This window comes from Leucopleurus acutus, assembly GCF_964270905.1.
Source record: "Leucopleurus acutus genome assembly, chromosome: 3".
Lineage (NCBI taxonomy): Eukaryota > Metazoa > Chordata > Mammalia > Artiodactyla > Delphinidae > Leucopleurus > Leucopleurus acutus.
In genome coordinates this window covers 27372716-27398441 of record NC_139145.1, presented here as the reverse complement: position 1 = coordinate 27398441, position 25726 = coordinate 27372716, and the positions used below count along the sequence as shown (strand labels likewise).

The window sequence follows — 25726 nt, the reverse complement described above, 5'->3', positions numbered from 1 at the left end:
ATTGACCCTTTCAGCCCATGTAACGTCGTTCTTTATCTCTGGTAATTTTCTTTGCTCTGAAGTCTACTTTGTCTGATAATAACATAGTTACTCCTGCTTTCTTTTGCTTAGCGTTATCATGGTGCATCTTCTTCCATCTCATTACCTTTTTTGTTGTTGTTGTCAAATAATCCTTTAGTGAAATATTTTCCTTTGTAGTTTTTAACTGGCTGTGCATTCTACTGTACCATTGTTGATGTCGTCTATGATGCCATGAGGATGAAGGCCATCAAATCACAGCTCATTGACTAGTCAGTCCCCAGCACCTCTTTAATGTTTCTAGAGAGTTCTCTAGCTAAAGATCAGTGCTGCATCTGTCAAGCAATGTTGACAATGTCATCAAAAGTGATATTTCCACTGTGCTTACTGTTTGTCTGCTTCTTTCTCTCTCTGGGTGGTTCCTTGAGGACTTTGGTGGTCAGAGCAGAGGCAGAATGTACTACTTCAATCTGGGCCTCTTTGCTCTGAATGGTTTCTCTATACTCCTTAGACCCTTCCAGTAACCAGTTGTCTTGGTGACGTCATCACTAACATTTTTTGGAGACAGATCCAGCAGGATGATTTTGGGGGCCAGGGAAGACGTGGCACTGACTTCCTCACAGGTGTACCTGAGGTTCATGACTTTGATCTCATTGAGGTCACACTTGGGTTGCATGACAGAGGCAGCTAGTGTCAGATGAACCCAGAGGTGGGAGGACAGAAGAGAGTTACACCTTGTCTTCCTTTGAGCTGAAAGTCTGAGCCAGTACTTTTATCCTGCCTATATCATTTTATTTGAAGTGAGTTTCTTGTTGACAATATATATTTGGTTCATGCTTTTCCTTCATTTTGACAAACTCTTCTTTTTATTTGGTTTGTTTAGACCACTTACACTTAATGTAATTATTGATATGTTTGAATTTAAGTCTACTATTTCATTATTTGTTTTCTGCTTGTTCTCTCTTTTTTTTGTTGTTTCTCTGTTTTCCATTTTCTGCCTTCTTTTGGGCTACTTGAACTTTTTTTAGTATTCCATTTAAATTTATATATCACATTTTGGACTTTATCTCAGTATATTTTTGGTTATACTAGCGATTACAATAGCATAATTAAGTTTTCACAGTTTAGTTGGAATCAGTACTTTACCATTTCAAGTGGAATATATATTACCACCAGATTGGTCCCTTTATCCTTCACTTATTATGTTGCAGTTGTCTAATATATTACATCTATGTCTACATACTTGGAGAACCTCATCAGAAAATATCATAATTTTTGTTTTCAGTTGTCAAACATCTTCTTCAGAGCTCTACAGGAGAATAATAGTCTATTATATTTAGCGCCCCTCAATATAATTCTTCAACAAGGGGCTTCTCCACATCACTCTGGCCCCCTGTTTCTTTCTGCACCCTCTCTCCTGTCCTCACATATAAGGAAGCCTGGATTTTCCATTTCCATGAGACAGGCCCTTATCCTGGACCTTACTAAACTCTCAGGGCCTGTGGCTTAGAGTTATTAAAGGCACAGTTTCTGCTTGTGAATCAATCACAAGCGGTGTTGAAGGGACTTCCCTTTTCCTTTGGAGGCAGCAATAATAGAATCAAATACAAGTGTTCACAATTGTTTCCATGTAGCTGTCTACATTTTGTTGTCCTTAGTCAATGCCTACACCTGAAAATCCTCCAGGTCTTTGGAAAAGCAGGGAGTGGGGGACTAACATTTATTGGAATACCTCCTTCTCATATATATGCATACCTCTATTAACAGAAGTGCCCTACGCAGCTCTGATGTAGTAGAGCCTCTATTGTCTCAGAAACATCTCTCTCTTTTTACACACACACACACACACACACACACACACACACACACACACACACACATTTCATTCCTAAACAGTACAGGTAATGTATATGTTTTCTCCTGGCCTTTTAGCTAGGAGACTATATGCTCAGTATGTGAACACCAACTAAGGTGACCAAATAATTTATCGTGCAAGCCAGGATACTTTTGAAAGTGAAAGGGGATGCTGTTACTAATGCCAAGACCTCATGAAGTGCCTCATAAACAGCACTGCAGCTGGGAATGAATGGCCGAATGTGATTTGGACACAGCTGGGAGAAACCAGTGGAAACAGCCATGACCTCGGAGGATTTGAAGAGCATGTAAGAGCAACCCCCAGGGATGAAACAATTCAGCCATTCAGATCCCTGTCCCTGAACTAAAAGGGGTTTCCTTGAGTGCAATCTCTTCTCATATTCACAACCAGTCTACAAGGGAGGTGTTATTATCAGAGATAAAGAAAGGGAGTCTTGGAGAGTGAATGCAAAATGTCTAAGATCCCCACAGCCAGAATTTCGTAGAGCTGACACTAGGACTTTGCCCTCTCTGATTCCACACACCAACCTGGAAGCCCCGTAATGTCATGGACTGCATACAGATTTTGACAGCAATGGATCGGGGCTCAAATCCCAGTTCCTGGTGCTATACCAGCTCTGTGACCTTAGCTGACCTGCATGATGACAGTAGCATTGTGAGAATAGGAGCTTATGTTTATGCATTGCTTGCCAAGCACCCTGCTCTGAGCTAAATGCTTTCCCCAAGTTATCACATTCACACCTCACACTAACCCCATCATGTAGGTACTCTTAGAAATCACAATTTGCAAATGAGGGAAATAGTCTGAAAGAGCCTGGAAAAGTCCCCACTGCATGGGAGATAATGAATATTAGTTCTCCTTCTCTCCTTACACAGGTCAGAGCACGATGCAGGTCCTGAACAATTCTGTTTCATGATATTGTTCTGGAGGATCTTAGGAGTGGTCCGTTCTCCTAATGAATGTGCCTCCTTCTCCAGTTTTTCTAAAGGCTCAAGGATTGCTTATAATATGGTGCGTATTAATTTTTTATTTTTTATGGCCAGAATCCCTCCCATTTTTTTGAAACCATTTTGTTCCATTCTGTGGTTGTGGCCATGCATGAGAAACAGCAGGTGGTGCCAGATGACAGATGGTGTGGGAGCCCGTTTCCCGGTGGGAGGGGGCGCGAGCGAGAGAGCGAGCAAGCCGGCAGACAGCTGCGAGGAGCCCGCTCGCTTGCGCCTCGCTCTCAGAAGCTCTCACTCCAGACGCACGCAAGGCGCTGTCCTTTCAGCACCACAAGCTCCGGCTGAGGAGGGAGGACTCCTGGCCGTCCTCCTCCTCTTCAAATTGGCTTGAATCTGCTCTGACCCCTCAAGAGTGCAGCGCAGTAAGTAGGCATTTGTTTTTGCTATAAACCACTCCCCAATGTCCTCCAACCCTTTCCCTTTCACTCCCACAACAACCCTATTTTGTCTAATAACATTCCATCAGCAGGATTGACAAGAAAAATTCAGTTGTGCTGGGCTTCTGGGGCTGGGGTGGGATCACCGTTTCACTTCCAAGGGAGCTGGAAAGAAATAAATGTGATTTGTTTCTTTAGTTGGCAATCTTGCAATATGGGGATTGCTAACTTTCCATGGAACCAAAAAAAAAAAAAAATGGCCCTTTGCTATTGAGGAAATGGAGGCATTCCATGGCTGAATAACAGGATCAGGTTCAAGCCAAACCTTTTTTGTTTTAGGAAATTGTATCTCCTGTACAACCTACATATTGAGTCAAAAGGTACACTACACATAGGGGCATTGAATGTATTTATTGTATTTTAGGGAGATTAATGGAAAATAAACAACAACATAATAAAATAGCAACCAAGATGGTAAGGTGAAATTTATCATACTGCAGGGCGACCCAGAATAATAGGATTTATTTTTGCACTAAGAATAAGCTTTCCACTGAGATCATATGATTATGTTAGCTCTAGTGTCTTGGATATTTTTTAAGATTGTATGTTTTGTACGTGAGCCTAGGATTTTCCTTGAGTTTCTCAAATTTGAAGGCTCTTAAGTGCCGTGGGTAGGTGGCATATCTGGATGATTAAAGAAGTTTTACTGGATGATGGGAATCATGTCAGGAAATCTAGCAGAAGATCGATGACTGATCTGTACACTGAAGCTGCTGGAGTGGAACTGTTGAGGACAGCGCTATTTTCTCTGTCGTCAGCCCTCTGTTTTCCTGCCTCACTTCCCACTGTAACTAGAATCCCACTGCTTGCCTTAGGTCTGGGAAGAAAGGCGTAAGGATGGTGAAGCTGAACAGTAACCCCAGTGAGAAGGGAACCAAGCCGCCTTCGGTTGAGGATGGCTTCCAGACCGTCCCTCTCATCACTCCCTTGGAGGTTAATCACTTACAGCTACCTGCTCCGGAAAAGGTAAAGCAGGTGCTCTTTTCCTCATCAGCCCCCCCATGCTCCCCCCTTCCCAGGAAATAAAGCAGCAAAAAATTCCACCTCCCCCAAACCCTTTCATTCCCTCATCAGCCAAATACATTCCCTATCTTGTAAAATGTAGTTATTCCTTCCAGAGACATGACATCTCTTATGTTATTTCAGATTTATGGTAAGTGTTTATTCATTTTTTTTTGTTCACATATACATACATGGGCAAGAAAATAATCTTTCCTCTTAAAAGTTCCATCATAGTAGATGAATACTAATAAGCTTCTAGATGATGAAAGAGAAAATTGTCTTGATTATTTTGGGAAGGTGTTTCAAAAACTGACTGCTACAGATTTGAGGACAGAGAATTGGATGCAGTCCAGCAGGCATTTAGTTTGCGCCTCCTAAGGCCCCATTCCTATGCTGCAAGTTGGTTATAAAAAGACACATTACGAAATCCCTATTCAGGATAACGCTTAAATTAATATAAAGCATCATGGTAAATGCAGTGCCTGAGCATTACAAAGATTGTGAGAGCACAGGAGTGGAAAAAACTAAACCCTGTTGTGGCAGAGAGGGGACTGGGAGGACAGATTAGGTAAGCTGCAGAGGAGAACATTTGAATTTGGCTTTTAAAGGTGAGTAAAAACCTCCCGGGTAGACCATTGGAGGAAAAGGCGTTTAAGGCAAAGGGCACACATATGCAAAGGATGGAGAGCTTTGGGGAAATAGCATGACTGAAGTAGAGTGTCTTTGGCGGGGGCGTGGCTGGAAATGAGTGGCTGGCTGATGGCCCGTCTCCTGACATGGGAGTAGTCCATGAGGAATGGAGGTGAGCAATTATACAAAAGTGGTGGAGTTAGCCCGCGGACACAGGTGGGAGAAAGGATATTGTTTAAGATCCCTCTGAGAGAACCTGGGGTTTTACGATGTGAGCGTTTACCTACCATAAGAGAGAGCTTGGGAGGCAAATGATGAGGTTCCCTTGCTGAAGAGTGAACAATGGATCATTCCATCTGTTTGATTTTTCTCATCGGCATCTCCAGGAGGGCATTGTGTGTCTTAACCAATTGGCTCTATCCAATGAACAGAAGAGGAGCCGAAGCTAGATAGACGTCCTGGCTGATTGGCTAAGGGTTGAGTCATCTGTTTTGAAAGTGCAGAGGTTGTCAGTATGAAAATGTGCATAAGGGTGGCAGAAATAAAGAATCCTTGAGCCATTCTGAGAAACTGGTAAGACCTTTTGAAAATAAAATTTGAACAGGCAGTTAGCACTAAAGACATGTGAAGGAACAGTATTAATTGGGTATTGGCTACCTGTACAGCAGAGGTTCTCAGTTTTTGACTTGCATATTAGAGTCACCCGGGGAGCCTTTGAAAATCCTGATATCTGTATCAGAGCAATTGTATCAGAATCTCTGGGGGTGAGACCCAGGTGTCAATATTAATTAAATCTTCCCAGGTGACTCCTGTGTGTAGCCAAAGTGGAGCGCCACTGTGTTAGATGCACATTACCCAGGGATTATACATCCACGTTTGTGGGCAAAAGGCGAAGGACCAGAGAAATTTGGTCAGTTATCCAAATTCACAGAAGGAGTAAGTGGCAATGATGGAATTTGATCCCAGATGTAATGGAGATTGAGGAGAAGCAGAGGGAATATTCTCTCAAGGTTTCGTGAAGTTTCAGGAAGAATCTTTACCCTTTATAGTCTCAAAGATCTGTATGTCCCTGACAGGTATGCAAGGAAAAGGGATTGGGGTGAGGTCGCTTCTCCTCTTAGCTCTACACACATCTGCGGGTCATCCAGAGATATCATGGCCTCTGTCTCCCCTTTCTCCCCACCCCATTTCCCACCTCCAAGGGCTTCTTTCTTTCCTTGAGAGAGGAGACACACCTGATAACCACTGAGCATCTGGTCCAGATGTCCCAAAGCCCGAAGATAATACATTGTGGACTTGTATGCATGGAAGGCAAACCAAAGTATCCTGTAAGATGCAAATCCCTAAAGGGACACATTGCTACAGGGGCACATCACAGACTCACTCTGATGTTCATGATAAAGTCTTTGTACCAGGAGGACCTCAGTGTTCTCCTCTATGACGTGGGGAGGATCACACCTACTTCACAGTGGTTGGGGCAAAGTTAGATGTGGTCTTATAAATAAAGTCCCTGGCACAAAACTAACCATAAGAGAATAAAAATTATCATTTTCATGTGCTTCTTAAATGCTAGATGCTGTTGTAAATCACAAGTACACACCACACACACACACACACACACACACACACACACACACACACACACACAATGTTCTTTCATCCTTTCAATAGTTAATAGGACCTAATAAGGGAGTTGCTACTTTGATCCAGTTTTTAAAGATGATAAAACTCAGGCATGGAGTGGTAAAGTCGCTTCCCAAAGCACAGAGTTGGTAAGCCTCCTGGCAAAATCTGGAGAACCCAGAGCCCAGGCAGCGCTGTTCTAGAACCTTTCACCTCAGCAGGAATAGGGAGCCAGCTGGTCTGGGAGTCCCCAAACTTGGACTCTAGCAAGAGCTCTGTCACCAACCTCAGCTCAACTCCTGTGAGTTTTCTGTGCTAGGATTTAGATTTTATAATATTTACAAGAGTAAACCAGGTTTTTCCCCCTGACATTAGAACAGATGTGTTAACAGTAAATTCCACTCAAGAAGCCAAATGCTGAGAGCAGTGTTGTGTTTACCAGCCCAGACTCGGAAGCCCCTCTCTTGGGGGGTTCAGTGCTCTACCTTTTATGAGCCTACCCTGGCTGAGGACTTGAGTGAGGTTCTCTAACTGCCTCAGCCTCAGCCTCCTTGTGGGTAGAGGGGGGACTCAACCTCAAGGGGCTGTAGAGAAGGCAAGGTGAGTTCTGACACAGTTGTCAGCTCTCTCACTATGTCCAGCCAGATGGTGAGGGTTTGAAGCTAAAAAGGTTATCAGAAAGAAGTATATTTAGCCCCAATGTTACATCCTGGGTTTTCCTCTTGAAAATGTAAAATACGGAGTGCGCTTGGTGTGTAATACTGACAATTATCTTGTTCACTACATACTCTTTAGTATGGAATGCGAGTTTCTGGGGAAAAGCTTTTGGATGCTAAGCAGTGAGGACGAGCATGTCTGAAACCCTTGCTCTGGGCCAGGAATGGGCCATGCAGGGCATTCATAGCTGTCGTTTCAGTTAATCTTCCCAACGGCCCTGTGAGGTGGGTGTTAGTGCACCCACTTCACTGCTGGGGAAACTGAGGCTCAGATCAATGGAGTGACTTGTCCAAGCTTCACAGAGAGAATGGAAGAGCTGGGGTTGGAACCCCGGTGCACCTGACACTACAGCTTTCCCCTCTGCACCGTGCTACCTTCGATAACAAGAAGCCTCCCATCCCCAGGCAGTGCTTCCTCAAACTCCGCATTCCCTCATCTACGGCCATGGCTTCTTCTTGAGCTCTCCTGGACATGCAGGTGGGGCCTGGGGCGATCCTGCAGAGAGAATGTCACGGCCTCCAGGGCTCCTTCCCTACCCAGTGCTAGTGGGACTGTGCATGCCTTAGGAGACGAGATTGGCTGGCCTCGTGGTTGTTTCCCCACCTCTTCTATCACGCTAATCAATCCTCCACAGCGCACCTGCAGTAGTGCCTCTGGAGTTGTGACCAGTCCTTCTCCCAGGGAAAGCCTGTCCAGTCACCCGCACAGGGTACAGTCCTCAAATCCTGACCTTGGCACTCCAGGTCCTCCATTATCTGCCCCACTGGCTTCCATTCCTATCACTCCTCACTTTGTACCTTGAACACCAGCATGTCAGAACTAACCTAGAGCCATGGTTTTCAACCGGGGGTGACATTTCCCCACAGAGAGACATTTGGCAGACGTTTTTAGTTGTGACAATAGGAGGAGGGATGTTTTGGGCCAGGAATACTGCTGAATATCCCACAATGCACAAAATTCCACCCCCCCACCCCCCCCAAAAAAGAATTGCCCTGCTCAAAATGTCAACAGTGCTGAGGTTGAGAAACCCCGCCCTGGAATTTTCTACACTCTCCAGGGTATTTCTTGCTCCCTCCTCTTTGCCCACGCCATTCTTTCTGCCCAGAATGCTCTCCTGGCCTCTTTGCCTGTCTGATAAGCCAGTGCTCATCTTTCTAAACCCAGTTCAGATGGCAGCTCTCCTGGATACCTTCCCTGACCACCCATAATTATAGCTAAGGTTATACTTATTACACTGGAAGGTACTCACTCTCTCATCCAGCATGTCTATTGGGCACTTCTATGTGCCAGGCCCTATGCTAAGCTATGCATATACAGCCATGAAAAGTCAGGCATGGCCGTTGCGGGCAGAGGGACTTCAAACAAGCCGGCACACAAATAGAAATACAGAGATGCAAACTGCAAGAAGGGCTATTAAGGAAAGAATAAGGTGCTGTATTGTTAAGAGACGCTAAGACTTAAGGGGATTGGGCTTCCCTGGTGGCGCAATGGTTGGGAGTCCGCCTGCCGATTCAGGGGACATGGGTTCGTGCCCCCGTCCGGGAAGATCCCACATGCCGCAGAGCAGCTGGGCCCGTGAGCCATGGCCGCTGAGCCTGCGCGTCCGGAGCCTGTGCTCCGCAATGGGAGAGGCCACAACAGTGAGAGGCCCGCGTACCGCAAAAAAAAAAAAAAAAAAAGACTTAAGGGGATTAAATTATGATGGCAGGATGGTCAGGGGAGGTCCTTCTGAGGAAGGAGCCCTGGCTGAGAGATGGAGGATGGGTTGGTAAAGGGAGTAGGGGGCAGAGGGACCAGCATGTGGACAGACACTGAGGGAATGGGAGGAACAGTCCAGAGGTTGTGTTGGCTGGGTCAGCTGAGGGAGGGGGAGAGACTTGGGAGATGACGTGGGGTGGGCACCAGCTCATGAGGGGCCCCATGCATTTTTCTGAAGAGGTTTAAAGAAGAGATCAGATTTCTATTTTAGGAAGATTCCTCTGGCTGCAGTGGGCCACCCTAGGGCCAAGGGACTCACGCTTGGTCTCCTGGTCTCTTCTTCCTCTTTTCTCCAATCCATCTTCCAAATGAGGCAGCACCAGAGAAATGTCCCCAAAACAGAGGCTACTGGGTTTCCTGCAGTACCACCAACCTCCCAGCCCTGGCCATGTATGGTGGAAGAAAAGAGTGGGGGGCAGGAGATCAGCTAGAAGGTTACTGCTGTGCTCATGAAGGGGATGGTGGTGGTGGGTTCTAGGACGGTGGCAGCAGAAATGGGGAGGTGGATGGATTGATGGAGACTTGGTGCTGGGTCAGCACTGAGGAGCTTTTCCTACTAGGCCTGAGGGTCCTGGCTCTGTCTCATCTTTGTACCCTTAGTCCTGGCATAGGGCGGGCAGCAGGAAATGCTGGCTGAATGAGGCCCCCTGCCCCTTGCCTAGGGTAAGGCTGGGCTTAATTTTTCCACTTGAATCTAAGCAGTCTGATGGCTCTCACTAGGTCATGGGAGCAAGCTCTTGAGAAGCTGGAACATCAGTCTGTAGATACCAATTTCCAGGACGTGCCTTTGGTTTACCTAAGTGACCACAAGTGACCACAAGTGACCACCTAAGTGACCACGATAACCCAGATGTCCCCACAACTCCTCTGTGAGGTTGTAACCATGCAAAACAGGCTCAGAGAAGGGGAATGCTGTCCTAGGACACACCAAAAGAAAACAGTGCAGCCAAGATCTGCACCCAAGAGTGCTGGGAAATGCCAGCTAAGGGATGGCTGGTCTGCGGAAAGCGAGCCACAGACCGGCACAACTCCACCTTGGCAAAGCCCCAGATGAACTGTGTATTCATCAAGCCAGCTGCCAGGCTCTAAGCAAATGTACCTTTCCTTTCTACTAAGTCTTTACACATCCTAGAGGACGTTGACTCACCTGCTTGTGGGAGGAAAGGAACGCAGACATTAAAATATCAATTATTGATGTTTAGCACCCTTCACTCTGTGTGGTAGAGTGCATGTGCTTGGTTGTCTTAGAGACTTGGATTCAACTCTCAGCTAAACTAATTATGTACTGTGTGGCTTTAGGCAAGTTGCTTGGCATCTCTGGGCTTTTTTTTTTTCCTTCTGTAAAATGAACATAATAGCTACCTAACCGGCTTACTGTGAGGAAAAAAAAAAAGTGAAAATTGTCTAATGGCACAAAGATGGTACTCATTGATAGAGTTTCCTTTCTTTCACTGGATATTCGGAATATGTCTCCCGAAGGTGACATTTTTGGAGGATGACTGTAAACGTGAGACATGCTGAGAAGGATGGGGTTTCAACAGCGGGGGAGCAGGGGTCCGACAGGACGGATCTGGAAGGATGTTGGGCAAAGGAGATGCTGCTCCTGTCACTGAGTCCTCCATACCTTTTTGGTCATTCTCATGGCTTCACTAGAGGGTTTCTTTTTCTCCCTGATACACAGGATCAGAGAACTGTCAGCCTTTCCCTGGGGAGCAGAGAATGCACGTCTCTGCCGATTCCAGGCTCATTGAGCCCCCTCGTTCTGCTCTTCAGAGACTCACAAGATTATAAATCACCCTAACTTGGGCAAAGGCTTTGACTAGGTGATTCCAGAAAATAGACAAAAAATGACCTATAAGCAGATTAAAAATTATTTATAATTTGAAAATATAATTTTAATGAAACATAAATTTTTACCTATCTGATTGGCAAAAAAAAAAAAAGTAATAGTGCCAAGTGTTGCTAACACTGGGAGAAAGCAGATCTTCTCATTGCACTCCGGTTGGTTATATAATGGGATGCAATGGTTTTTAGAGGGTATTTGGATATTGTTTATAAATTTAAACTGTATATCCTATTTAGTTGGTATGTTTGCTACTGGCAGGAATTTATTCTATGGGTATGTTTTTCAAGTATGCAAAGGCATATATATATATATATATATATATATATATATAGAGAGAGAGAGAGAGAGAGAGAGAGAGAGAGAGAACAATTGGAATGATCCATGAGATTGGAGTGGTTGGACAAACCCTGGTGCATGGATGTGGAATAGTAAGCAATTGTTATGAGGATGAGACAGATTTGCTTGTGTTTGCGCTAATGTGGAAAAAGCAACAGACACATTGCTCTATTAAAACAACTTTAAAGAGTGTGGTATAGAGTGATCCCATTTGTGGAAACACGTGTGTATGTTTCATTCTTATAATTCATAAAATAGTCTTGAAAAGACACACAAGAAACCATTAGATGGTTAGAGTATGGATGGAGTGGTTGGGGTCCCTTTGAAAACTTTTATTCTACAATTTTCATACATTTTTTTTACCATGAGCATATATCAAATTTTCTATTTTTAAAAAATCACCTCCATCTCACAGATGGTGAAACAGTCTCAGAGAGCTGAAGTGACTTACTTACTTGCTCACGTTCACACACGGAGAGACCACTGTGGAACGAGCTAGTGCCCCTGCATGTAGAGGGAGGTCTGTATAGATGCACATGCATTATAGCAATGCAGTTTGAATTTGAATCCTAATTCCACCACCTACTCGCTGTGTGACCCTGGGCCAGTTTACTAACCACTCTGTCTCTCTGTTTTCTCGTTGTTAAAACGAGGACAGCAATATCTTCCTCTAAGAATTGTTTAAAGGGTAAAATGAGAAAATGCATATCGAATGTTTATCACAGTGCCCGGCAGAGAGTAACTGCTTAATGCTAGGTTGCTTTTATGGTTGTTGCTGTTATCATCATCATCAGTCCAGTCCCAGAATCAGGATTGTTTTTCCTGAAGTGCACGGGGCTGGCCCCAGGCTGTAAGAAGGCTTGAGCAGAGAGGTGGGCTGGACCTTGCCCTATAGGGGACAGGCCTGGGTGGCAGAGCTGTGGGCCAGCCTTGCTGTAGTGACTCCGGCCCCGGGCAGCTAGCCTCTACTCAGAGCAGGAGCTGGCCGTCCCTGTAGGAGTCAATGAAGAGTCGCTCACCTTGCCCAATTCTGTGCCTTGCCTGAGAGTTGGAGAGTCATAGACTTATTGGGCTAGACCATCCATTTGAGGCCCTACTGGCCAGCCTTCCATTCTGCCCTGAGAAATCAAAGGCCCAGCAAGTAAAAGAGACTCAATCCACAGAAAGAGCCCTGGACTGGAAGTCAGCAGGTCCATACTAGCGTCCTACTTCTGACACTGCCTTGTTGTGTGACCTGCAGCAAATCCCTCTCCCTTTCTGGGCTTCCATGTCCCCGTCGGTGAATGGGTGGGATTGGACAACACTGTCACTCATGTACTCTGAGCACTGACATTTTACCTTGTGCTCTGGGCCCACTACCAAACTTCAAGGGTCCAGGGAAAGACTCGAACGCAAAGAGATGGAGTGTGGGTTGAAGAGTGAGGCAGTCAAAGGGAGAGGGTTCCCAACTATGTACTCAGGCTCCATTGGGGTGACTTCATCTTGTCTCTTTAGAGGAAGGATTCATTCATTTGTTCATTCAGTTAATAGCATTTAGGGAGCATCAGGTGCCATAGGATCAGAGTTCGAGTGTTACGAGTTTTGAATGATGACCTTACTAACGGCTCTTGATCTGAGCCAGAAGCTCAGGTTCAAGCCTTGACTCTGCCTCTTAGTGGTTATGTGAGGTTGTGAAGTCATTTCTGCTCCCTGAGACTCAGGTGCCTATGAAATGGGGATAATCAGTCCTACCTCAGAGTGATTGAGAGGATTTACTGAGATATAGGATGTAAAGCTTTTGGTACAGTGCCAGGCACATAGTGGGTACCTTAAAAAATGATAGAAAAAAGCAACGTGTTCTTGAGTTTGGATACCAGCTCAACCACTTACCAGTCATTTGATCACAGGTAAGTGACTGAAGTCTCTGAGGCTAAATGTCCTCATCTGAAAAATGAGAATAATAATGATCTTAAAGGAGAGATGTGAGGATCGGAGAGGGGGGTTGTGTGAACTAACTGAGGCCACATCAGTAGGGCCCGTAGGTCAGTGTCTGGCACACAAGAGGTGCTCAGGGGCTAGCCTTTCATTGTACTGCCCTGAACTTCTCTCTTTGCTGCAGGAATGAGCCGAAGGATACAGCTTAGGTCTATTTTTGGCCTGTGCAAGTCCAGCTCATAAAAATACAATCATGCTCCTTGTCAGCACTTCTGCATTTTTATTTATTGTTCCTGCCAATCCTGGGGCCTCTCCATGTACGAACCTCTTCATTATTGATAATCCTGGGAAGTAGTATTTTAAATTTTTATGATCTGTACTTTGCACCATCTGAACCACCATGTATTATCTGGCCTTGCCAGCAAAGGGGGAATATATCCAGATGAGGGGTCCTTTTGGGATGAATAATTTATCCCATTTTCACAATGCCAATTATGTTAAATTATGTTCTTCATATCAGCTGCTGACCGAACAATGGGGACTGATGTATTGATATGAAAAGAAAACAAATTTATTTCTTTGCCCATATCCACAATGATATTTGAAAACCTGGAGTTTCATTCTCCCAAGTGTCTATAAAACCCCACTTTTAATAATAACAAGAGTAGAAAGAATTTTTTCCTCCCCTCTCTCCACTTTTTCCTTCCATTTCTGTTATTAATCAAGGAGCCCAGGGCTCTGTTTTGCTCCACTTTTTTTTTCAACTGCAGAAAATAGACCCTTTCTTTGTAAATTTATTTTCTCTTCTCTCTCTTTCTTTGCGTATGCAAGCTGATTCCTCCGAGGTACAATTAATAACGATTGGCTAACATTTCTTATGCTTTCCCCTCATAGTACTAAAAAAAATTGACTGTTACTATATCTCCTTTTATAGAAGGGAATTGTTTCTGGCTCCAGTCCATGGGAGCAGCACACCACGCTCCATGACATGCCCAATAGCTGGTTGATTCCAGTAACTGTAGGGCTGGTTTTTCCTGCTCTCTACATCTCTCCAGCGTATCTTCACTGTGCCAGAGGCTTTTCCTCTACGTGTAATGCACACCTGGAAAGCCATTCTCTGGTTTATAATCCTTCCTCAGTTCCTCACTGTTCTCAAGTTCATCTTCAAGATGCTAAGCATGGCATTCAGAGCCTCTGTTTATCGCTCACTTCACCTGCCCTGTTCCCCGGCCACTCAAAACTACCTCTTTGTGGTTTTCCCAGGTCCAGCCTCCTGGATGTCTTCTGAATGTTTGCTGGTTTATGATGCTCTCTTGGTCTAGAAATCTCTTTTTGTTTGGGTTTGGGGAGGCAAGGACGGAAACAAGGAAGCTGTCAGAGCAAAAGTTCGCGGAGAGAGGATGATGCTCTGGATTAGGGTGTTGGCAGTGTAACTGGACAAATGGGTTTATTTGAGAGAAATTTTTGAGGAAGCAGGAACTGGTGATTGGAATGGATTTGGAGACTGAAGGGAAGGGACGGGTCATGAGAGATTCCTGTATATGACTTGACATAAACAATGACATATCATGCTGCTATTTTCTTATCTGGCGATTACACGGGGAAGAGAATGTTGAGGGCAAGATGGTTGGGGAAAGTGGGTCAGGGAACCCAAGTGCTTTGCTGGGGACATGGTAAATTTATGTGTGTCTATCCAAGGGCAAATGTCCAGTAGGGTAATCTGAGTGCTGGGTGGGGTCCGAATTGGAGATGTAAATTTGAGACTTATGAGAATAAAGATGGACTTGGAAATGATGGGAGTAAGAACACTCAGAAGGGACTTGTAGGAAGGAAGCATGCCCATGACCTAGCCCTGAGAGATTCTAACATTGAGAAGTCAAGCAGGGCTGGAGGAACCTGAGGAGGGCTGGTCAGTGAGCAGGGAGAAGACCATGGACCTGGGAGGAGGACTTTTAAGGAGGAGTGAGTGGTCAAAAAATATTACTGAGAGGTCAAAGAAGATGAGGCCAGCGGACTGCCCATTTGTTCCAGGCAAGTAGGCAAAGACCTACTTTTGACATGGAGAAGGGGTTCTAATGAGCTAACACTTCCTTAGGGGCAAAGGTAAAATATTACCTGGGTTGCTTTTGGAGAAAATATGGTATAACTAAAGAGAGGAGCAGATGACTGAGGACTGACACAGGGTCAGTCAACCTGTCTGTTGGCCTAATTTGAACTCAGTGGTTTGATAAGTGTTCTGAAGCCAAAAGAAGTGTTTTCATTAGAAACTCACTCAGGGCATAAGCAACATCTCATAGGGGTTCAGGGCAAAGTAGTATATGGATTTGAAGGAGGGCTATGACCCCAACTCTGCCTAAACTCAGCATCACTCCTGCAAATGGTAAATGGCGTATTAAATATATATATTTATTCAGATAATATATAAATTATTATATATATATTGAACTTGATATAAATGAAATCACACAAGACATAAAAAAATACTTTTTTTGCATCAGATTTCTTTAGTTCAATATAATACTGTCTGTGAGAGTCACCCATGTCTATGTAGCATTGCTGTGTAGCATTCCATCTTATGAATACACCACAATTTATCCATTCTCCTGTTAATAGACATTTGGGTTATTCTCAGTTCTGTGTTATTATGAAAAAAAAGTTGCTATGAACATTGTTGTGTGTATCTTTTGGTGGATTCATCATATTTTGAGGTGATTTTTTGCTGGTGCAGAGAAAATCTATTGGTTTTGTTATACTTATTTAGTACTTGAACATCTTACTAAATTCCAATAGCTTTTCAGTTCATTTTTTCTTGGAACACATTTCTATCAGATAGAAAGCTTTTCACCTCAAGTACTAGAAAACACAACCTAAATTGGGTTAAGTTCAAAGAGTATATATTTGCCCCCCTCCCCCCCCATGACTGCAGGGTACAGCATGTGTCTGGTTTCAGGCAAGGTGTGATCTAGAGGGCAGGGTGTCATCAGGGCTCATCTCCACTTCTCTGGGTTCCTCTTGGCTCTGCCCTCTTTTGTATGCTGCCTTTGACCTCATCCTGGGTCCTCCCCATAGTGGCAACAATTGCTTCAGCACTTTCAGAACTAAGTCCTCACCACACCATCCAGAGGAAGAACATGTTCCTTAGGGAACACTCATAAAGAGCAAGGAGGTGTCTTCCCCCAAGTTCCCAGTCAGTATTGCCTCATATCTCTTTGATTCAAGTTAGGTAATATGCCCATCTCTGAGCCAATCAAATTTTGTGATCAATAGAATAATATGCTCTGATTGGTTTAACCTAATTAGGGTCCATCCCCGCCATCAAGGAAGTCATCAGTTCCACCAAACCACATGGCTGCCACATGGGACAGGGGTGAGTTCTTGAAAGCAATATCGGGCGGTGGGGGGTGGGGGTTTTGGATTGAAGAAGGAAATGGTTGTTAGAGAAGCAACCACAAAATATTTATTATGACAATTATAATGATATTGGCTGTAATGGTTATTCATTGTCTCATTCCAACAGTAATGTTTGTTTAGTTTTGGCTCCTATCTCAACATGTTGGCCACTGCATGAGGTCTTTAAAAGTTACATGGAATGATATAAATGGTTTAGGGCTTTTTGAGAAGTTTTGGGAAAGATGTTTATAAAAATAAAGGGGCAGAGGGAAAGACTAAGAAGCTTAAGAAGAAGCTAAGAACTAAGAAGCTAAATGCTTCTTAACACTTGAGGTGTTATGCTTGAGACCAGTCTGATGGCTAAGGATCTAGAAATGAAGGACTCAAGCTAAGAGATGGTTGAGATGGACTTTGCAATGTGGGAAGGCATATTAGTTTTCTGCTGCTATGTAACAAATTATCAAAGCTTTAGTGGCTCAAAACAACACACGTTTATTATCTCATAGTTTGTATAGGTCAGAAGTTCAGGCACAGTTTAGATGGGTTCTGTGCTCGGGGGTCTCCTGGGTCTGAAATCAAGCTGTCAGCTAGGCTGCATTCTCATCTGGTTCTTAGGGTCCAGGTTGTTGGCAGAATTCAGTTACTTTTGGTTGTAGGACTGAAGTCCCCATTTTCTTGAGTGACCTGGCCATTGATCGGGGTCATTTTCAACTCCTAGAGTCCACCCTCGGGTACTAGCTGCATGGCCCTCTCACAACATGTTGACTTACTTCTTCAAGGCCAGCAAGAGAATCTCTCTCCAGTCTGCTGTGACCGAGTTTGCATAGCATACTCATGGGAGTGACTATGCCATCATGTTCACAGGTCCTGTCCTCAGTCTTGAGGGAGGAGATTATACAGTGCATGTATACAGGGGTGGGAAGCTTGGGGACCGTCTTAGAATGCGGTCTATCATAAAAGGCAAAGGCAGTTTTTGCCCTAAGGCTTATAGGTCACATGGCACACTGACCAGGAAATTCACTATCTTAGAAATAGACATTGAGATGGATTATAATATATTTATATATATACATACAGACATTAGATATATATACACACACAACATGGGGAATTGGGAGAAGAAACTATAATTTCCAGTTTGTGAATATTTCTAAAAATGTGGATTCAGAGAACTGATCAGACATCTAAATTTTCAATATACTTCATAGCCTGTCAGTTGATCTAGTGCTATTCCAAATATTTTTAATCATTACAATTTGTAGAATATCTTTTAAGTTCACAAGCACCTGCGCGTACATTGTTTCATTTGGCCCTTCCCAGAATGTTGTGAGTTTCTAACAGAAACACTTAGCCTGTGAACCGTGCCTTGGCATTTACTCTTACATTTATATTAGCTCTTAACTCTCACTAACACACTGAAGTTCACATAACACCAAAACGGCCAAATGTGTAGATTACATGCTATTTTACACTTTTGTTTATTTGACCATGTGGTTCACTTTGCATAAAGTATCTTGTCTTGTTCACCCAGGAAACTTCTATTCATCCTTGAAACCTTTTTTTTCAGACCATGCTTGAACAGTATTGTTCTTGAGAAATCCTTGCCTTGCTCTCGAAGGGCTGGATAGGGAGAACCTGCAGGCTGACAGGTGCAAGAGAGGCCCGATTCCATATCCGCCTCAGACACCTATTGGAAGAACATTTGGCAGCACTCAGAGGCAGTGTTCAAAAAAACGTTGTTATTGAATGAACGGTCTGAGTGCTTAACTTATATTAACTCATTTAAGCCTCCTAACAACCCAACCAGGTAGTGATGGTTATTTTCCCATTTAATAGATGAGAAAGCTAAGCCACAGAAGGTGTAGTGCTTGAGCCAGGATTCAAACCCAAAGCACAATGTTTCCTCTCCCTACAATATTGACAGTATCAGTATTTGCCCCACAGCACAGAATTAAGTGAGATAGTGCATGTCAAGCACTCAGTGTCTGCTGTGTAGTAAATTTGCAAAGCATGAGGGATATTTTTATTACTTGTGGCAAAGAAGCTTCTGCTTTCCTATTCTTTGGAACAGGAGATAGAAAAAAATAAAAAGAACATTCCCCACCCCACTCCCCCGCAAAACCCTCATCCTTGTTTAGCTGTACCATTTCTTTAAGGAAGCCAGGGCTCACTTTTTAATATTTGGAGAAGCAGAATCCAAAGGGGGTGGAGCAAAACAACAGAATTTACATTTGCAAATGAGTTCTAAATGTCAGGGAAGGAGTGATGTTCTAGATGGGCTGGGACCCAGATCCTCCTTAACTAACATATTTAAGTGCCACACCGTAGATGTTCAGTAATAGTAGTTCCTCCCCATCCTTTCCTTTTTGAGCTATATTTTGTCCAAGGTATGCCTCACAGACCTTAAAGAAAATTCTTCATAGAAGAATTCTTGCAGGAGTTCATACACTTGACTATTGTCTCTAGGAAAACTTGGTGAAAGTTTTCAGTGAAAATTTGGTTAATTTAAGCACTAATGAGAAGAATGATCATAGTTAGAAGATTGCTTCCTTTGAGCTGTGTGACCTTGGACCAGTGACTTGACAGCTCTGTGCTTCAGTTTTCCTTTCAGGAGAATGGAAATAGCAGTGGTATGTAGATAAAGTATATGGAGGGCTTGATCTAGCTGTGGCACATAATAAATTATTCCAAAAGTATTACCCACTATCATCTCATTCAACCCTCAAAACAGCCTTGTTAACTAGGGGTTATGATTATGATTATTGTCCATATTTTACAGCTGAGGCCCCGAGACTCAGACATCTTCTGTGTTACCCATGACACTGTGACACTTGGCAATAGTTATTGATTGTCTGTCAAGTTTCTTTTTTCTTCCACTTTGCCTCCACAGTGGGATGGAGTCCCATAAATGTCTTGGCAGGTTGACAGCTTATCTTGAAAAGATATTAACCACCTCTGCAAAATATTCAGACTTCAGAAAAATAAGATGATACAATAGATTCAGTAGACCTTTCTGTTTTTCTTTGTGGAAGTCCCTAAATGAAATTGGAATTAAGTATATGTGCAAAAGTTTTGCTACAAGATGTTCATCATAACTTGTTTATATACCCTGAACTGTGGAAACAACCTACGTGTTCAGCCATCAAGACCGGTTAGATTAATTGTGGTATATGCATACAATGAAATATTAAGCTACATCAAAAGGCAAAATGAAATTGTATATTTTTCTACGTGGAGAAAATGTTAGTAGAGTGTTGTGTGATAAAATGAAGTATGAATCCGTTTCATAAAGTATATATTTGCATAAATAGCAAATACATATGCAGAATATGTGCATATATATGCATATAAAAACTGGAAAGGTGAGACCAAAATTGTCACCTATGGCTGTCTGTTGGAATTGGAAAGTATTATGGGTGATTTGAATTTTCTATTTTCTTGTGTTTGTTTGAGTGGGAGGCTCTTTATTTTCTGATCTTTATGCAATATACGGTAAATTCTAGTTACTAAAAAAAAGGAACAGAAAAGTCTTTCAAGTCTCTGTGCATGCTAACACTGGTTGAACATTTCAGGTGATTGTGAAGACAAGAACGGAATATCAGCCCGAACAGAAGAACAAAGGGAAGTTCCGGGTGCCGAAAATCGCTGAATTTACGGTCAGTGTCTTGATGGTGTAACAGAAAGACTGGGTGTGGGTCACTGAGTCTAATCACATAACTAAAGCTCTGCCTCTTGAGGACAAGTTATCCTCTCTCCTACTCCGAAATGTTCAGACAATTTGATAATGGATAAATGTGTCTCATTTCTTCTTTTTCCTCCTGTCCCTGTCTCTCTGCCTTTCCATCACAATCTTCAGGAAATGTGATAGAAATGTATAAAGAAACTCAAAGTTTAGACATTGGTTGATGGCAACAAATACAAAAAAGACAAAGGGAGAGAAAAGTTGACTTCTTAGTGGTAAAAACCGAATGGTTGATTTTCTATTTATTGGTAGCCGGGTCACTAGGAGCACTGGCGAATACATATCACTGTGATGAATTGCGTGAAGGAGCCATGAAGGCCGCTCTGTGAGGATGTATGGAGGAAGCTCAGGGAAGTACCCTGGGGAAGTCACTTAGATGGCTAAGGAGAGCACAGCTTGTGCAAAGGCCCTGAGGCTGGAGGGAAGTTGAACCCAACATTGAATAGGAATAAGGGCAGTGAAGCTCAGCTCTAGGAGGGGTGTGGGGACCAGACAGAGATGAGGTATGAAAAGTGGGCAGAGGGCAGACAGTCCCAGTCATCGTAGGCTGTATGGAGGAATTATGATTTTAGGCTAGAAGCATGAAAGAAACCCCAAAGGACTTCAAGAAGAGGAAGGATATGATTAAACTGGGTTTTTGGAAAAAACATGCTGGCTTTTACATGAGTAATAGGGGAGACTGCTGGGTTACTGCAAGTAAAAAAACAGTAGTGGCTTAGCAAAGGAAGGTGAGTGGAGAGAGGCCTAAAAGATACTTAGAAGGCAATATCAGCCATGGAGGCAATAGAATAAGTGGTTCTGTGGATGGAAACTGAAGCAGTCTGGCTGGATTTGAGCCCTGTTTCCACCTCATACCAGCCATGTGGCCACAAGCTAGTCAATAAACTTCATTTATCAAATGGCGATAATAGAAGGTTACTGTGAGAATGGAGTATAGAATACATGCAAAGCACTTGGATCTATACGTGATAAGTGCACGATTAATAGTAACTATTTTGTATCAACTGTAGCTGAGGGCTTTGGAGGTGAAAACAGCCGTTGGTTGGTTGTCTGTATGTATTTGTATAATACATACTTGGTTGGAGTATGTATTATACATGGATAAGCATATTGGTCCGTTTCTGTCCCTATCTGTCTCCCTGCTACATGTGTCAGAGCAGCTGGGTGTGTGAGCCTGGGAGGGAATATGGCACGTCTGTGTACATCCCCCCAGAATGTGGGACTTCCCTGGATGTTGACCCCCTCTTTGAGGGCAGGAATTGCTTTTATTTTTGGCTGTAGCTTTAGTGTCTGGCACACAGCATGGGCCCAGTGAACGCTGACCTGGCCTGAACTGCATGCAGGTATCTGCAAGAACCAGCAGGTAGCTGTGAGGGGAGGGGAGGAGTATCATGGTGCATAATGTATGAGCATCAGGCCAGGGAGTAAAGCTGACCTGTCCTCCTGGCGGCAGAGATCATCAGAAGTATGCCCAGATTCATGCACAAAAATGTTTATTGCAGTGTTATCTGTAAAATCGAAGCGTTGGAAACAATGCTAGATTTTCAGCAGCTTTCTCATGATTCCATATGTAAGACCACATGTATAGGATGGACTGTTTCAGCAGTTTCTTAGGAATCACTTTTGCAGGGAGAGTATTTAGTTTACTCTGAATTATGGGCTTAACGAGATATTTTCATCTTTCTTGTACTTTCTCAATTTTACACGAGCATGAATTGTTACAATAATCAGAAAAAAATTAGAATATTTTAAAAATTTGCTCTTTTTGCCAAATAGAGTGTTACAGTTTTTGATGGAATTATTCCTTATTTAGCAATCATTTAAAATGATGGTTATGAAAACATGCAATAATTTGGGCAAATGCTTCATAGAGGAAGCTGAGTGAAAAAAGCAGAGATTAAAATTGTATGTTTTCTATGGCTGGAACGATGAAAAAAACCACAAGTATACAGAGGAAAAAGGACATGGAAAGAAATGTCTCAAAATGTCGTTTGTGGCTGTGTTATCAGCCGTGGTGTTGGACCATGTTGTCATTGTTTTCTTTTTTTCCCTCTTTGTTGGCAACTTCTGGTGATGTGGCAATTTTATCATATTTGATGTCCGTGAGTCCCTGAGAAGCTGATATAATCCCGTTTTTTTCAAGGGGTACTATGGCTCAGAGCAGTGATGTGACCTGCTCACCCACTAGCAAGTGGCAGGGCCAGGGCTGAAAGCCGGCCCCACCCCCCGCCTTTCTGTTCATCTGTGCCGCCTGCTTTGGGTAACTATGGGTTAGAACAGAAGCGAGTGAGCCAGGAGAAAATGAGTGGCTTGTCAGGGTCCAGGGCCTGAGGAAGTGCCCCACGCAGCTTGACTCAGTTGGCCCTGGAGGTTGGGAAGAAAGGGCGTTGGGGTTTGGGGGCAGCCCTTTGTCAGCACAGACTGTCAGGTGTGGGCGGAGGGCCCTGCCGCTTGGAACAAAATGGGAGGAATGGAGCAAAATTGTTTGCTTTTGTAGAGCTGTGAGCATTTATTAGCCTGGCTTTTCACTTCCTTAAAGAGAGCTCCCCCTGGGCCACGTGAAGGATGTATCTGCTGGGGTGAAGGTGGATGCAGCACCCTAGGGAGGAGCTTGTGCTGCTGGCGATTCTGAGGCAGGAAGAGTCTGAGACAGGAATAAAGACAAAGACCTACTAGAGAATGGACTTGAGGATACGGGGAGGGGGAAGGGGAAGCTGGGACGAAGTGAGAGAGTGGCATGGACATATATACACTACCAAACGTAAAATAGATAGCTAGTGGGAAGCAGCCGCATAGCACAGGGAGATCAGCTCGGGGCTTTGTGACCACCTAGAGGGGTGGGATAGGGAGGATGGGAGGGAGACGCAAGAGGGAGGAGATATGGGGATATATGTATACATATAGCTGACTCACTTTGTTATACAGCAGAAACGAACACACCATTGTAAAGCAGTTATACTCCAATGAAGATGTTAAAAAAAAACAAGGAAGCGTCTGAGGGTCTGAGCTGTCAGCTGCAGTGGGACTCGGGGGTCCAGCTGGGTTGTTATGGAGGTAGAATTGTTCCTGGTTGGAGAAAGGGGCATCAGGGGCTCCTCCGTGTTTGGCTTGGCTGACTGAGCCGGGGGGTGGGGGTGGGGCGGGATGCTGTCCACTGGGTAGGAGGTGGGGGACCGGGCAGTGGGAGATGCATTGACTGGGAGGTGCCTGGGGACCATGGGAAGGGTGGGGCAGAGGCAGTCTGGCCACCCTTGGATGTAACGGGTCTGGAGTTCAGGATAGAAATTTCGGCTAGACCACGGGGGCTGGAAGTCAGAGAATTCCCAGTTCATCTTAGAGAGCATAACGCTGGTAAACAGTGGCCGGGCTACCCCTCCAGGATACTGCCCGGGGCAGAAGTAACCACGGGGGTGGCAAAGATGCCTCCCTCCCTCATTCCAATATCTTCATGGAGGTGGCACAGCTTGTGAGTTCACATCTCAAATTGGACCTGGGGAGATCAGCTCATAGCAATTCTCTATGAGAGAGAATGAGAGGAGAGAGCAGGGAGGGAGAGACGAACTGAGAAAGATTGAAAGAATCTCCTGGAACTTTTTTTTAACACGAAGGCTCTTGCAGTCATTGCCAAGGCCCACAGACTTGAGAGACCATTCATCAGGCTTCTTTGAGAAGATGGGAGCGTGCAGAGAGAAGCCCCTCCTTCTTTCTTAGTCCTGGGAGCTGGAGGTTCTTCTAAAGCTGATTATGCTATCGAAGGAGCTGGTGCATCCGGCCATGCCCTAAGATCTGACTGTCCCCAGGCTCACCTGTGAGAAGGAACTGAGTCTTGCATTTGGAGGCTGTTGGTGCCAAGCTGATGAGAGGTATTGCAGGGAACACCTGCACTTTGGGGCTAGATCCACTTGGCAACTTGGGTCACAGCCCTGTCACCTCTTAGCTTAGCTTCCTGACCTTGGGAAAGTCCCTTCACCTCTCTGAGCTCTGATTCCTCATCAGTAAACCGGGACACAATAGCACAAAGTGTAAGGCCTTGGTGCACTCTAGTGCTCAATGAATGATCATTTTATTCTCTTCCTGTTCAGATCCCTTTCCTTCACCCCGGGTTCTTCGCTTGCTACCTCATTAGCTGAATTTTGTGTGTTGGTTGAGACAGACCTGGTCCTCCCTCTCCTGGCTTTTTCTCCCTGGGAATGTGGCTGGGAAAACCTGGAGGAACTGTTCTAAATGTAGCCAGTTCGATGTCAGGATCCATGGGTGGCCTCTGGCTCTCTACAGTGACCTAGAGAGCTATCTCTTTGCCTCCTGGGGAGTGTAGGCAATAGTTTTTGGTAGGCTACTTCTCAACACATCCATTATAAAATGAATAATCCTAGTACCTGTTAAAAATGCCTTAACGCCCACTTTGTAGGCTAACAACCACCTTGTGCACTTGTTACTGTTATTCTTATCCCCATTTTACGGACGAGGAAACTGATGCTCAGAGAAGTGAATTGTCTGACAAGGCCACGCGGCGAGGACGTGTCAGAACAAAATAAGAACCCAGCCCTATGGCTCCACATCCCACTCTCTCTGCTACACCTGATGCCACCCTGCCATTGTCCTTGCCGAACTGTAGCCTGTCTGAATTCTTCCCTTCCTGCCCGACTTCTTCCCTTCCTGCCCTTTCTCCCCTTTCTTCTTTGTCTTTATCAAATTTGCTCTGGGCTGGGCTGGATGCCTGTTGCTGGGAGACACACGGATATGCAAGACAAAATCCTTGCTCTGGAGGAGCTTGCAAAGGTGTGGATTAGACAAGAGTGTCCTGGCCAATTTCTTGGAATACTGTCCCTGTATGGTCACCTCCTCTGGGATGCCTCCCTTGATCCTCTGAGCTGGGTTTGGTGTCTCCTCTGGGCTCTGCAGATCATATGGGGTTCTCGAATGCTGCTGTACTGTAACTGGCTACTCTGGCATCTTCAGCCCCCTCCAGCCTCTGGTCCCTGGAGGGTAGGATCACACTGGCCCACTCATGTGTTCCTAGTTCCCAGAAGAGGGCCTGGCATAGAGTGGGTGTCACGTGTGCTGCAACGTGAGCCCCAGACTTTTGGGACCGCCTCAGTATTCATCCCCAATAGCATGCTGAGTCTGGGTTCAGGAAATTTGACTCTGGTGGCTATGGCCTGGATAAGCTCAGATTAGAGGGTGTCCGGGCACATGGGGAAAGATCCTGGGGATGCCTACAGACCAGACCCTGAGCACAGTCAGTGGGGAGAATCCAGAATGGGAGGGATGCATTAGTGTAAAGGGACCAGAACCCACCATTCCCGTCAAGCAAATGGACGCATTAAAATAAAGCTGGTTGGGGAGAACTAGAAGCGAGAGCTTAGCAATTTTTAAGGAGCTGGTGTCTGTGGGCTATTATTAGAAACAAACGACAACAACAAACCAACA

General features: G+C 44.5%; 1 protein-coding gene and 1 pseudogene across 2 annotated transcripts in view; one reads left to right on the top strand and one right to left on the bottom strand.

The window, feature by feature from the left end:
• Positions 1–201: 201 nt before the first annotated feature.
• Positions 202–694, bottom strand: LOC309959408 (large ribosomal subunit protein uL11-like; annotated as a pseudogene). The gene has a single exon. The product of its transcript is annotated as a large ribosomal subunit protein uL11-like (transcript).
• A 3481-nt stretch (positions 695–4175) lies between these two features.
• The window catches only part of NSG2 (neuronal vesicle trafficking associated 2), a gene marked incomplete at both ends in the record, with an annotated part of 55473 nt that continues 33922 nt past the window's right edge, over positions 4176–25726 (top strand). Inside the window, 2 exons of the mRNA XM_082835887.1 lie at positions 4176–4304; positions 20127–20210. Of these exons, the coding sequence (XP_082692013.1) occupies positions 4176–4304; positions 20127–20210 (213 nt within the window). The remainder of the gene's footprint in view (positions 4305–20126; positions 20211–25726) is intronic.